The 15543-nt window shown below is 38.1% G+C and overlaps 1 protein-coding gene and 1 pseudogene across 6 annotated transcripts in view; one reads left to right on the forward strand and one right to left on the reverse strand.

Annotated features, from left to right (window-relative positions):
* The window catches only part of HYCC2 (hyccin PI4KA lipid kinase complex subunit 2), a 65864-nt gene that overhangs the window by 37216 nt on the left and 13105 nt on the right, over positions 1-15543 (forward strand). For all 6 annotated transcript variants that reach the window (XM_089916522.1, XM_022567385.3, XM_022567384.3 and 3 more), the window contains 3 exons: positions 773-888; positions 8054-8149; positions 9331-9447. In XM_089916522.1, coding sequence (XP_089772648.1) covers positions 773-888; positions 8054-8149; positions 9331-9447 — 329 coding nt within the window. The remainder of the gene's footprint in view (positions 1-772; positions 889-8053; positions 8150-9330; positions 9448-15543) is intronic.
* On the reverse strand, positions 9718-13723 carry LOC149748537 (RING finger protein 122 pseudogene; annotated as a pseudogene).

A 15543-nucleotide genomic window follows, 5' to 3' on the forward strand; every position in this document is an offset into this window, starting at 1 on the left:
ACCAGTAGTCTAAAAATTGAAATCTATTTTCTTACCAGCAAACAGTATCCAGTTGCCTCATAGCTCTGTGCAACTATTTATTTTCTTAATTAATTCTCCTGGGGCTTTGTTTTGTGTTGAAAATAGAATGCCTCCTATTTAACCAGGGCTGATTTTAGCATAGAACATTTCTGAGTAATAGATTTTAACTGTGTTCCATGTATCAAGTTACAAAATAAAATGGAGGGTAGTGAAAAGTTTACAAATGGATGGTTCTTCTAACTTTAGAAACATGAAATCAATTATGTCACTATTAAAGAGACATTTGATCATAGTATTCTTGTTTGTGTTCCATAATTATAACTCTCTGCACCTTGCTTTCTTCAGTGTGGAATGAGATTAATGAGAGCACCAACCTTCCTGAAGTTAGAAAGACCTCCAGGTTTGAATGCATAGTCCCCAAGAGTGCTCTGAGTTCTGGAAACAAACAAATTAAAGTTGATTTATTTGTAGCCTTTATTCTTTTCAACGACTTTTCTTATTCTGTCCTAAATGTAGATTCATTCCATAATATTTCAAAAAACAAAGCACTGTATTTTTAGTTTTATATATTGTATAAGTACTTTTTAAAAGGAGCTGTAGAATGTATATAATAGAAAAATGGAAGAGGTTTTGAAACGGAAGAAATGGTCTGAAACTGTCTTTTGTTGAGACAGGATTAAATATCCTCACATGATATAGATTTTTACTTCATTTTAGAGACACAGTCTCATACTTTACCTTGTTTTTGTAGCCCTCAACAATTGGATCCATGGCTTTGACAGAAGGGGCATTGTGTCAGCATGATCTCATCAGGGTTGTTTACAGTGATCTTCATCCACAGAGGGAAACATTCACTGCACAAAACCGGTAATGGTCAAAACTGTAGACAGTAAGGCTTCCCTGGTGGCGCAGTGGTTGAGAGTCCGCCTGCCGATGCAGGGGACACGGATTCGTGCCCCGGTCTGGGAAGATCCCACATGCCGCAGAGCGGCTGGGCCCATGAGCCATGGCCGCTGAGCCTGCGCATCTGGAGCCTGTGCTCTGCAACAGGAGAGGCCACAACAGTGAGGGGCCCGCGTACCACACACACACAAAAAAAAACTGTAGACAGTAAAAATTGTTAATTTATGCTTAATAGTTATCTACAATTACTTTGGTTCAGGTTTGGTGTGATAAAAGACAAAAGTTAAATATGTCATACTAGTGAAATACATCATAGCAGTGAAATACTCATCCATAAACGTAGCAGCTCTTTGTTGATCAATAGAGAGTTGTTCACAGGGGCCCATCTAGGTGATAGATAGAATCTGGCAGATTGTCAGGTGGTGCCAAAGTTGGCCCTAGGGAAAAAGAGGTTTCCTGCCTCCCTGCTTATGAGTACTATAAGTACTTCTTTCCATTCCCTTGGTAGCATGTTTCTGCACAAACCATTTGCACCTTATTATGGAACTCTTCTGGCACTTATAATGGAACTCTTCTGGCACTTATTATGGAACTTTTCTGGTGTTTTTCTGACATTACCCAAGATATTATGGGTATTTCACATTTCAGGATTATTTTATGTTTCAGTCATGGGGGCAGTCTCACTTCATACCCATTGGTAAGCAGGTTGTCTCTCAAATGGAAATTTTCTGGTCCCAAATCCCAGAAGTTGTTGCTAGGTGGCACTTACTGGCTTCTGCCATAAGCTCAGGTCTGTATTCCACACAGGGCTGTTGTTCAGCAAATTAATGACCTTATAGGCTTGGACAATCTTATTGATCCCAGTTTAGCATGTTCTATTAATATTAGAGGAAGGTTGGATGGATTTACATGGCTTCTGTTTTATAATGCTAGATAGGGGAAGTTTTCTTCAGACACAGACACAGTATCTGTTCCCATAATGCATTCAGGTAAATGAGACACAGTCACTTCACATAAAGTTCACCCAAACTTTCACCTTAATCCTATCAATCATCGCAGTCTTATAGCCTTTCAATCTAGCCATTACCAACAAAGAGAGCCTGTGTCACCAGCCTCCACTCTAAACAACTTATCAGGTATGACATAGGTTACTTCCCAGAAGCTGAGGGCAAAGGCTAAAACTTTCTTCGGGCAAGGCCAAATTTTTTACCATACATTGCCCTGCATGGTTATTGTGAGCAGTAAATGAGATGATGCTTAAAACATGCTTAGCACAGTGCCTGGAACATAATATATGTTAGTGATACTGTTATTCTTTTTTACAAAATGTTTGTTTATTTATTTATTTGGCTGTACTGAGTCTTAGTTGCAGCCTGCGGGATCTTTGGGATCTTCGTCGTGGCATGCGGGGATCTTTAGTTGCGGCATGTGAACTCTTAGTTGTGGCATGTGGGATTAGTTTCCTGACTAGGGATCAAACCCAGGCCCCCTGCATTGGGAGTGCAGAGTCTTAGCCACTGTACCACCGAGGAAGTCCCGATACTATTATTTGTTATATAATATTTTATGTTCATAGTAAAACAGTACTCTTATCTTGTTGGTTATAATATTAGAGTTATGGAAGGACTATAGGATCAAGCAGATTTCTAAATTATTGACCTTTGATCAAGTGCTTCAGTCTGGAATTCCAGTTCTTCTTAAGGGTCTTTCCAATATTACACATATGATAGAAAACACAGTGGCTTCCCTTGTTTCCTAACATATTGGAATTCAGCTTTAGTGATTGTTCTTTATTAGCCAGCAGGGTGCTATATAACACCTGGAGAAGGCCTTATCCCAACTTAAAGTAACAACTTAATTTTTTTCTATACAGTTATGTTGGGGTACTCAAATCATTTAGTAATAGAAAATGTATATTAGAATAGTGGTTCATAAGTACTGTTTGCAGACTAGTTTGCATAAAAATCATCTGGTTACCTGATTCCTTTTTTGTTTTCTCATTTTAATTTTTTAAAGTATAACAATATATACTTGTGGTACATTTAAAATAGAACAGAGTATAAAGTAAAAATAGGCAAGAGTACAAAGAGAAAAGTATATGTCCTCTTCCCTCTAACCACCCATTTCTACTCTCAGTAGTTAAATTATTAGCAGTTTTTTATGTGTCCTTCCAGAAAATTTTCATGCATGCAAAAGCATATATTCAGCCTTAAACACTTGCAGACCCATACACACTGGATTCATTTGTACATGTTGTACAACTTGCTTTTTTTTTTTTTTTTTTTTTGGCCATGCCACGTGGCATGCGAGATTTTAGTTTCCCCCACCAGGGATTGAGCCCGCACCCCCTGCAGTGGAAGCGTGGAGTCTTAACCACTGGGCCACCAGGGAAGTGCCCATACTATCAGTTTTTAACCACTCTCATTCTGACTAAAATTTAGATTTTTTCCAGTTTTTTTAAACTATCTTATAAGGAACACAATATTTTTTGTATAAATATTTGCATGGGAGCACCAAAGTATCTGTAAAATAAATTCCTAACAGTGAAATTGCTGTGCTAAAGAATGTCTGCTTTTTCAGTTTGAGTTAGTATTGCCAAATTACCCTCCCCAAAACCAATGGACTAATTGAATCTCCTACAAGTAGTTTGAGAGTGCCTCTTTCCTCATACTAACCCCCAGTACTTGATATTTTCAAATTTTTTAATCTTTGCCAATCTGAACATTAAAAATTGATGTCACATTATTTTACTTAGCATTCCTTTAATTATGACTAGGCTTGAATGCTTTTAATATGTTAATTCATTAAGTATTTTTCTTGACCTGTGAACTGCATATTCATGTCCTATATCCATATTTCTTTTTTTTTCATATTTCTTATTGAACTGTGTATTTTTTTTCTAGTGATTGGCAAGGATTTTATTTGTTTATTTATTTATTTTGTTTGTTTGTTTGCACCGAGAGGCTTGCGGGATCTTAGTTCCCCAGCCAGGGATTGAACCCATGCCCTCTGTAGTGGAAGCACGGAATCTTAACCACTGGACCGCCAGGGAATTCCCCGAGAGTTTTTTAAATATTGAGGAAACTGCACTGTGTTTTACACTTGTACATTTTAAGTTAATTACTGACTTTTAAATTTATTTTAAATTAAGATATAATTCACATACCATAAAATTCACTCCTTTACAGTATACAATTCAGTGATATTTAGTGTATTCACAAGCTTGTGCATCCACTACCACTAGCTAATTCCAGGATGTTTTCATCACACTAAAAAGAACTCCCCTTTCCTTTCTCCCCAGCCCCTGGCCACCATGTATCTCACTTTCTATCTCTATGGTTTTGTATATTTTAGACATTTCATATAAGTGGAATTATACAGTATGTGGCCTTTTGTGGTGTCTGGTTTCTTAACATGTTTTCAAGTTTCGTTTATGTGGTAGTGTGTAGTTCCTTTGTATGACTGAATAATATTCCATTATCACAATATACATTTTGTTTATCCATCCATCCATCAATTGATGGATATTTGGGTTATTTCCAGTTTTGGAATATTTATGAATAATACTGCTGTCAACATTTGTTTGTTTACAAGTTTTTGTGTAAACATTTTCAGTTCTTTTGAGCATATACCTAGTAGAATTGCTGAGTTATATGGTATTTATTTCATTTTATTTTACTTTATTTTATTTTTATTTTATTTTTACTTTTTGGCTCCACCACATGGCATGAGGAACTTCCCTGACCAGGGATCGAACCCGTGCCCCCTTCAGTGGAAGTGCAGTGTCTTAACCACTGGACCACCAGGGAAGTCCCTATATGGTATTTAACTTAATACTTAACTTTCTGAGGAACTGTCATATTGTTTTCCAGAGTGGTATACCATTTTGCATTCCCACCAGCAGTGTATGATAGTTCCAGTTTCTCAGCATCCTCACCAATACTTATTTTCCATCTTTTTGATTATATCCATCCTAGTGGGTATGACAATTGGTATCTCATTATTGTGCTATTGTTTTGTCTTTGCTGTATATTTTACTTTTTTGTATAGCCGACTGTATCAGTAATACGCATACACACACACCCTTTTTTTTCCAGTTAAATATGCATTAATCCTACAGAGCTTATTAAGAAGAACTGCAATCTCCAGCCCCCTCTCCCTTCCACTTCTCCCTTCCCAGATGTAACAACTTTTAATCAGTGGTTTTCAGCTAGGGCACTTCTGCCCCCCAGGGAACATTTGGTAATGTCTGGAGACTTGTTTGGTTGTCACAACTGAGTGGGAGGGAGGACTGCTACAGGCATCTCAAGTGTAAAGGTCAGGGATGCTGCTCAACATCCTGCCATGCCTGGGCCAGCCCCCCACAGCAAACACTTATCTAGCCCCAAATGCCGATAGTGCTGAGGTTGAGAAATCTTGCTTTTAATATTTACCTCCACTTCTTTGAGTAATTTACTGCTTTTTAATGTTTCACTTTGGGGCATTATCTAATAACTTATCTCTAGGAAAGATAAAAATTTAGGTTGTTACCTCTCTCATTGTCCTATCTTATGTTGTAATTATGGGGAACTCATTATTTAGATTTCTCATCATTATGAATGATCATTGTTCATCAGAGCTATTCAGGCTGAGCTTTGTGATTAGTTTATTACTTTTCCTTTCCTGCATATCTTTTTGTTTTCCTTGAAGTTCATCGTTGGCCTTTTGTTTTCTTTGTTTACTATGTGCTTTGTAATTCAACCCTGCAAATTTTCTATCAGTTTTCTACATAGCCTTCCAAGACTTCATTTACACCAGTTATTTTCTCAGTTTTATCTCAGAACCTTTTCACTTACTCCAATCTGGACTGTGTTGCCCTCTTTGCCTGGTGTACACATTATATTGGGATCTCCCCTCACTCTTATCCTGGGAATTCTCTTTGTCTTTTTCCTCTGTGGATGGATCCACTGTTTCCTGCACCCTATATCCTCATTCTTTGTTCTTAGTATTCTGAAATTCCATGGTGGTATTTCTTGGTGTGGGTTTATTTCCTCCTTTGTGCTGAGCACTATGTGGACCTTTTCTATTTAGAAACTCATGTCCTTCAGACTGGGAATTTTCTTGAATTATTTTTGTTAATTAGTTTAGGCTCCCCATTTTATCTGGCCTTTTACTATTTGTCTTTTATCTATCCCGTCTTTTATTATCTTTCTTCTGGAGCTTTTATTATTTGAATGTGGGAACTCCTGTTGTGGTCCTCTTTCCTCTTCCATTCACCATATCTTTTTCCTTTTGCTTCACTTTCTGTGGTATTTCCTCAACTTCATCCACCAATCCTTTTCTTGAGTTTTTAATTTCTGTCATCATATTTTGTATATCTAAAAGGTGTTCTTGTTTTCTGAATGGTCTTTTAAAATAGACCCTTTTTGGTGTTTTTTTTTTTTTAATTTTTTGAAACAACATCTCATCTTTTAGAATATTAATGATAATTAGCTTTATTTTTTCCTCTTCTGTGTTCTCTGTGTCCTCCAAATTGTGCCCCCGCCACCCCCCATTTCTTTATTTTGATCTCATTTTCATGTTAGTGAAGTTCCTCAGGTGTCTGGTAATCCTTTTTTCCCACTTATGTTTAAAAGTAGGGGAATTTAAAAAATGAGAAGCTATGACCATGTTGGTAGGGCTAATTGACAGTGAACTTCACAACTTCTCACTGGGCCATCCAGCTGGGGAACTTCCCAAGTCCATATCATTAAGTCTTTCCTCTTAGGGTGGTCAAATTCCCCAAAGAAAACTCTTCTAGTCTCTTAACCAGAGGGCTTGCTGCTAGCATTCTGTGACCACATGGGGAAGGAGGACTTGAGGTCTCAATATCCAGTAAGACCTATTTCACTTAAGTTTTCTATTTTCAGTGTCTTCCCTTCCTCCCCCACCCCCCGCCCTGACCCCAAATCATAATTGTGCCTGGTGGTTCCCAGGTAGAAATTTCTCTTTTATCCTTTCAGAAAATAAATCTTCAATTTCAGAAAATAAATCTTCAATAAACCTAGCAGCATAGAGAAGGAGAAAGGATCTGAAGATGTGCCTGCTTCCACGTCAGACTTTCAACTCACTTTTTACCTTTTCATTTTGAAATAATTTCTGGCTTTTTTGTTTCAAAAATAGTACAGTGAGTTTCCATATACTCTTCACCACCTATGGGAAGCTTTTTAGACAAACAACGTTCCTGGGTCCTGCCCTCAGAGATTCTAATTGGGTCAGTCTGGGTTGAGACACAGGAATATATTATTCCAAAATGTCCTTAAATAACTATAATGTGCATCCAGGCTTAGGAGCCACTTTCTTAGTGATCATAAAGATTAGGAAAACATTCATTTATTCATTCAATAAAAATTAATTGAGCAGTAATAATGTATTAAACACTATGCTGGACACTAGAGTTAGAGATGAATAAATCAGAGTCTGTGTCCTGAAGTTGCTTATTACTAAATAGATAAAACAGAGGTAAAGACAGAGTTGATTTAGTGGGATAAATGCTGTATTAGAGCTACACAGATAAAGGGAACAGTGTTTGTTTGTTTTAGTTAGAAGAATTAAGAATGGCTTTATGTCTGAGATTAAAGTTTGAGCCAGGATTTGAAACCTTAGCAGGAGTTTCCCAAGTGAAAAGTGTGTTCTAGTAAGAAAGGGTAGCATCCATAAAAGCAAGGAATTATGAAAGGTTATGGCATATTCATGGAATGGTATAAGACTGATGTAGTGTGGTGTATGTGGCAGACAGTAGAGGGAAGTAGGGCTGGAGAGGTAGGTTGAGGGTGGATTTTAAAGGACTTTGTATGCCATGATGAGTTTGGGCTTTATCATGCAGTCAATAGGAATAGTGGATTAATGTAGCATAGAGGAGTCATCTGTTCAAGCATGATGGGGGTTTTCCTGAGGAAGAAAATATAGATGGCAGCAAGAGCTGTGACCTTTAATAAGGCAAATGGAAATAGGGAAATTATTGAGGAGGATGTTACAGTAATCTGATTGAGAAATTATGAAGGTCAATATTAAGGCATTGTTGTTATAACCATCAAACTAAGAAATCATTTACTACAGTCTCTAAGTAGAAATAATTGTAATCCTTTTTCCTTGTTTTTTTTTTTTCTAGGTTTGAAGTCCTGAGTTTTCTTATGTTATGTTATAATTCTGCTATTGTGTATATGCCTGCTTCATCTTACCAGTCTCTTTGCCGAATGGGCTCCAGGTAAGAAGAATAATTATCATTAACCTTCACACATATTTATTGAGCACATTCTCTCTGGTAGGCACTGTTCTAACTTCTGGTGATATAGCAGTAAACAAAACTCAGGGAACTTACATTCCTATAGGAATCCTATCATCCCTCATGCATCATGATTTCTTGAAAATATTTCAGTTACTAAAGAAGCATTTTCTAGCTCAACATTGAGCTAAGCCAAGATGTTTTAGGTTTAGGGTGGTTTAGTGATATACCTAGTCACTGCCTGGATGCCAATTTTTATAAATCACTTTGAGTGATTTGAATAAATAGTCCTCTATGTAGAGGAAGTCGTAAGAAACATGAACTTTTTCCTTTATATATCTCACAAATAACTGTCTGCTTTGGATAAGATTAGCAGTGACATTAATTATGTGTATGTCTCATTTGTATTTGTATATTCTAATCTTTACTAAATCAGAATTTCTAATAATTTGGACAAACCTGAGCTGAAATTTTAAATTTCCACTGTTGAAAAAAAATTAATATAAATGAGTTTGGAGACAGAGGAGCAGAATTTTAATTATAGAAGGAACACTCAGTTTATCCTGCCCAGTTGATTTTTATTTGAGGAAACTAAGCCCCCACAAAAGTTAAATGCTATTTTAGTTTTTCTATTGCCTCATAACAAATTACACCATGAATTTAGTAGCTTAAAATAGTATGCATTCATTATTTCAGTTTCTTGGGGTTGGGAGTCTAGGTATCATTTAGGTGGATATTATTTTCTGGAAGCATCTCTTAATGAGATGGAAAACAGAATTGTTTATGATACTTTGGTTATTTGTTTGGAGATTTCTATATCTTCCACTAATTCCATCCTGATTCAATTTGGGATGTATGAAAGTTATGCATTTCTTTTGTGAAGAGGGAGAAGGATGATTATGAAAGAGATACCTATTTGAGAAAAGTTATTACTTTTATTGATATAGTACACTAGAATGTATGTTTTATGAGGGCACAGATTTTATTTTTATCTTTTTGCCTGTTTACAACTGTATGCATGGGCCCAGGATAGTGACTAACACATAGCAAGTACTCAAAAAATATTTGAGAAATGAGTCATTGAATAAGTGAATTTATGGAAACAAAAATGTTTTATTTAATGTATCAGGAAATCACATGTGATAAATAATGTATTTTCCTAGGGTTTGTGTGAGTGGGTTTCCACGGCAACATGAAAAACACTGGAAAGAACTCTGTGGTCGAATAGTATTGGATCCCGAATTTATGGTGCAACTTCTCACAGGAGTTTACTATGCCATGTAAGTAGATGTACTGTGAAATTGGGTGAATTCTTTCTAGTGTTTGGAAACTTATGTTTTTCTTTTTTCCTTATTAGTTGCACAACACTGAATTTTTTGTTCCATTATGGACCCATTATCTTGTTTTTCTAATATGAATTTCTTTTAGTACTTTTTTTTTTTTTTTTTAGAGAAACTTGTTATTAAATTTAATTTTCTTTAATACATACCTTTTTCCCACCCTCACCCACTTGGGGGAGGAACAGAAAACCCCTACCCCTTCCATTTGGGGGATTCCATGTATAAAGCCTGAGATGGTGAGGGTGAAGTATAAAAATACTATTTACAAAGGGGAAGAGGGTGTCCACTGTGACCTTAATATTCAGACATCCCCATCCCCAGGCCCCTTTTTGCTCCTTTAGAAAAAACCCTGGGAATCCATTTGAGTGTAGACCAAGCCCTTCCTCTGGGGCAGTGGATACTCAAACCCCAACAAGGAATAGGAAGCTCTGAGATCAACCAAAGAACAGGGAACGGATAGCACCTCAGATCTAGGAGGGGGAGGGGGCTGCCCTCTACCCACCTGTAGTCAGCAGGCCGGCCAGCCAGCCTTTGTTTCCATAGGTCCCATGTAAACATTGACTTTTCTTCTGTTCATCTCTGTTCTTCCCGATTTCCTACAGAGCCTCCCTCGCTTCCACTGGAGGCACTTGGTTCCTCCATCTTTCCTTCCCTTCTAACCTTCCTCTGGAAGGAGTGGGGAGGGGGTGGGGAGGTCACAAGTGGGGCAGAGCCCACCTCATCCCTTCTTCTAGGTCAGGGCAGCTTGTCCTCCTCAGCAGAACCCTCAAGGGAGTGAGCTCTAAGTTCTTGGCCAAATAGGAATGGATTTCTTTTCCCAGAGCAGGGACAAGGCAGGCAGATAGTCCAGTACCAGGATACAGTGTTCCTCATGGGCAAGTCCATCAAAACTGAGTAGCAGGGAAGAAGGCTTCAGGAAGCAGAGAGGTGGGCAAGTCTAGTCTCACCCTGATGCTGGAAGACCAGACCTGCACCCCCGCCCCTCCAGGTGAGCACGCCCATCACCACCCACCAGTCTTGTTCTCTGTGGCTTTGCGGAACGACCAGGCACCCATGAGGCTAGAGGTCTTCTCCAGGCCTTGGTATGGAGGCAGCACTCACACCAGCTTATCCAGTAGGATCCCGATGCTCTGGGTGGCCTCTGAGGGACCAGCAATGGACTTGTTACACATGGGGCAGACACAGCGTACTTCCAGCCACTTCACCAGACACTTGTGGTGAATGGCATATTGGCATGAGAGCACACCCTGCTTATCCTTCCCCTTGGAGTCTTCCAGACAGACTGTATAGGTCTGCCCATATAACTGTAACTTCTTGGCGTCACCTTTAAGCATCACCACTTTATATCCATATCGTTTGCTCTGTGCCTGGTTCCAGAGTTTCCTGATAAAATAGCAGCAGAAGATGAGGCTGAGTATGAAGACAAAGATGTCTGTGCCGAAGATGACCATGTAGATGTTGAGGGGAAGGTCTTGGAAACTGATGGGTGGCATCGAGCAGGACTTGTTGGTGCTCACCAGTCCCAGGCCGCAGAAAAACCCATTACACAACTGGAATGGGTGCATCAGTGAACTCTTGGCTGGCTTCCTCAGGCGAACGAACACAGGCGGCGGGTAGGGCAGGTGGGCTGGGCACACCGGCTTGCAGGCTTGCAGGAGGGGTGGATGCGGTGCGTGGCTGCCGCGTTCGTCTGCAAGTCGAACTCTCTTTTTTAGTACTTTTTAAAAAATGAATTACACATTTTATTTGAAAGCTATATAATAACAGATGATTGTTTTATTGAGATATAATTAAAATGTAAGACTGAATTAAAGGTGTACAACATAATGATTAGATATATGTTATATTGCAAAATTATTACCACAAGTTAACATCCATCACCACACATAGTTACATATTTTTCTTTTGATGAGAACTTTCTGTATCTGCTCTCTCAACAACTTTCAAATATACAATACTGGATTGTTAACTATAGTTACCATGCTGTACATCATATTGCAGGATTTTATCTTATAACTGGAAGCTTGTACCTTTTGACCACCTTCACGATTTTTGCCCACCCCCCAGCCCCTGCCTCTGGCAACCATCAATCTTTCTGTATCTATGAGTTCAGTTACTGGTTTTTTTTTGTTTTGTTTAGATTCCACAAGTATGATATTATACAGCATTTGTCTTGCTCTGTCTGACTTATTTCACTTAGCATAATGCCCGCAAGATCCATACATGTTGTCACAAATGGCAGGATTTCCTTCCTTTCTTTTTTCTTTTTTCTGTTTGTTTTTTTTTTTATCGTGCTGCGCGGCATGCGGGAGTTCCCCAACCAGGGATCGAACCCAGGCCCCCTGCATTGGAAGCGTGGAGTCTTAACTACTGGACCACCAGGGAAGTCCCAGGATTTCCTTTTTTTAATGACTGAATGATATCCTATTGTGTGTATGTATGTGTATATATATGCGTGTGTATATATATGTGTATGTATACACTTACGTACATATACTTACACATATGTGTATATAATTGTATGTATACACATACTATATATACACATACATTACATATATACACACACACACCATATTTTCTTTATCTATATATCTGTCCATTTACAATTAGATTGTCTCCATGTCTTGGCTATTGTACATATGCTGCAGTGAACATGGGGGTGCAGATATTCTTTTGAGATAGTGATTTAGTTTCCTTCAGATATATAACAGAAGTAGAATTGCTGGTTCCCTTTTCTCCACACCCTGTCCAGCATTTATTGTTTGTAGATTTTTTGATGATGGCCATTCTGACCCGAGTGAGGTGATACCTCATTGTAGTTTTGATTTGCATTTCTCTAGTGATTAGTGATGTTGAGCATCCTTTCATGTGTTTGTTGGCCATCTGTCTATCTTCTTTGGAGAAATGTCTGTTTAGGTCTTCTGCCCATTTTTGGATTGGGTCGTTTGTTTTTTTGATATTGAGCTGCATGAGCTGCTTGTATATTTTGGAGATTAATCCTTTGTCAGTTGCTTCATTTGCAAATATTTTCTCCCATTCTGAGGGTTGTCTTTTTGTCTTGTTTATGGTTTCCTTTGCTGTGCAAAAGCTTTGAAGTTTCATTAGGTCCCATTTGTTTATTTTTGTTTTTATTTCCATTTCTCTAGGAAGTGGGTCGAAAAGGATCTTGCTATGATTTACTTCATAGAGTGTTCTGCCTATGTTTATAGTGTCTGGCCTTACATTTAGGTCTTTAATCCATCTTGAGTTTATTTTTGTGTGTGGTGTTAGGGAGTGTTCTAATTTCCTTCTTTTACATGTAGCTATCCAGTTTTCCCAGCACCACTTATTGAAGAGGGTGTCTTTTCTCCATTGTATATTCTTGCCTCCTTTATCAAAGATAAGGTGACCATATGTGCGTGGGTTTATCTCTGGGCTTTCTATCCTGTTCCATTGATCTATATTTCTGTTTTTGTGCCAGTACCATACTGTCTTGATTACTGTAGCTTTGTAGTATAGTCTGAAGTCAGGGCGCCTGATTCCTCCAGCTCCATTTTTCTTTCTCAAGATTGCTTTGGCTATTCTGGGTCTTTTGTGTTTCCATACAAATTGTGAAATTTTTTGTTCTAGTTCTGTGAAAAATGCCAGTGGTAGTTTGATACGGATTGCATTGAATCTGTAGATTACTTTGGGTAGTATAGTCATTTTCACAATGTTGATTCTTCCAGTCCAAGAACATGGTATACCTCTCCATCTGTTTCTATCATCTTTAATTTCTTTCATCAGTGTCTTATAGTTTTCTGCGTACAGGTCTTCTGTCTCCTTAGGTAGGTTTATTCCTAGGTATTTTATTCTTTTTGTTGCAGTGGTAAATGGGATTGTTTCCTTAATTTCTCTTTCAGATTTTTCATCATTAGTATATAGGAATGCAAGATTTCTGTGCGTTAATTTTGTATCCTGCTACTTTACCAAGTTCATTGATTAGCTCTAGTAGTTTTCTGGTTGCATCTTTAGGATTCTCTATGTATAGTATCATGTCATCTGCAAACAGTGATAGTTTTACTTCTTTTCTGATTTGGATTCCTTTTATTTCTTTTTTTTCCCTCTGATTGCTGTGGCTAAAACTTCCAAAACTATGTTGAATAATAGTGGTGAGAGTGGGCAACCTTGTCTTCTTCCTGATCTTAGAGGAAATGGTTTCAGTTTTCCACCATTGAGAACGATGTTGGCTATGGGTTTGTCATATACGGCCTTTATTATGTTGAGGTAGGTTCCCTCTGTGCCTACTTTCTGGAGAGTTTTTATCATAAATAGGTGTTGAATTTTGTCAAAAGCTTTTTCTGCATCCGTTGAGATTATCAAATGGTTTTTATTCTTCAGTTTGTTAATATGTTGTATCACATTGATTGCTTTGCGTATATTGAAGAGTCCTTGCATTCCTGGGATAAACCCCACTTGATCATGGTGTATGATCCTTTAATGTGCTGCTGGATTCTGTTTGCTAGTATTTTGTTGAGGATTTTTGCATCTATGTTCATCAGTGACATTGGCGTGGAGTTTTCTTTTTTTGTGACATCTTTGGTTTTGGCATTAAGGTGTTGGTGGCCTCGTAGAATGAGTTTGGGAGTGTTCCTCCCTCTGCTATATTTTGGAAGAGTTTGAGAAGGATAGGTGTTAGCTCTTCTCTAAATGTTTGATAGAATTCGCCTGTGAAGCCATCTGGTCCTGGGCTTTTGTTTGTTGGAAGATTTTTAATCACAGTTTCAATTTCAGTGCTTCTGATTGGTCTGTTTATATTTTCTATTGCTTCCAGGTTCAGTCTCAGAAGGTTGTGCTTTTCTAAGAATTTGTCCATTTCTTCCAGGCTGTCCATTTTATTGGCATATAGTTGCTTGTAGTAATCTCTCATGATCCTTTGTATTTCTGCAGTGTCAGTTGTTACTTCTCCTTTTTCATTTCTAATTTTACTGATTTGAGTCCTCTCCCTCTTTTTCTTGATGCATCTGGCTAATGGTTTATCAATTTTGTTTATCTTCTCAAAGAACCAGCTTTTAGTTTTATTGATCTTTGCAATTGTTTCCTTCATTTCTTTTTCATTTATTTCTGTTCTGATCTTTATGATTTCTTTCCTTCTGCTAACTTTGGGAGTTTTTGTTCTTCTTTCTCTTGTTGTTTTAGGTGTAAGGTTAGGTTGTTTATTTGAGATATTTCTTGTTTCTTGAGGTAGGATTGTATTGCTATAAACTTCCCTCTTAGAACTGCTTTTGGTGTAGTGTCATCGTGTTTTCATTGTCATTTGTTCCTAGGTATTTTTTGATTTCCTCTTTGATTTCTTCAGTGATCTCTTGGTTATTTCGTGGCATATTGTTTAACCTCCATGTGTTTGTATTTTTACAGTTTTTTTTCCTGTAATTGATATCTAGTCTTATAGTGTTATGGTCAGAAAAGATACTTGATACGATTTCAATTTTCTTAAATTTACCAAGGCTTGATTTGTGACCCAAGATATGATCTATGGGCTTCCCTGGTGGCGCAGTGGTTGAGAGTCCGCCTGCCGATGCAGGGGACACAGGTTCATGCCCCAGTCTGGGAGGATCCCACATGCCGCGGAGCGGCTAGGCCCGTGAGCCATGGCCGCTGAGCCTGCGCGTCCGGAGCCTGTGCTCCGCAGCGGGAGAGGCCACAGCAGTGAGAGGCCCACGTAGCGCAAAAAAAAAAAAAAAAAAAAATATGATCTATCCTGGAGAATGTTCCATGAGCACTTGAGAAGAAAGTGTATTCTGTTGTTTTTGGATGGAATGTCCTATAAATATCAATTAAGTCCATCTTGTTTAATATATCATTTAAAGCTTGTGTTTCCTTATTTAGTTTCATTTTGGATGATCTGTCCATTGGTGAAAGTGGGGTGTTAAAGTCCCCTACTATGATTGTGTTACTGTCGATTTCCCCTTTTATGGCTATTAGCATTTTGCCTTATGTATTGAGGTGCTCCTATGTTGGGTGCATAAATATTTACAATTGTTATATCTTCTTCTTGGTTTGATCCCTTGATCA

Source organism: Delphinapterus leucas, chromosome 8, assembly GCF_059928025.1.
Source record: "Delphinapterus leucas isolate spDelLeu-1000000601 "Yukka" chromosome 8, BTC_Dleu_Yukka2, whole genome shotgun sequence".
NCBI lineage: Eukaryota > Metazoa > Chordata > Mammalia > Artiodactyla > Monodontidae > Delphinapterus > Delphinapterus leucas.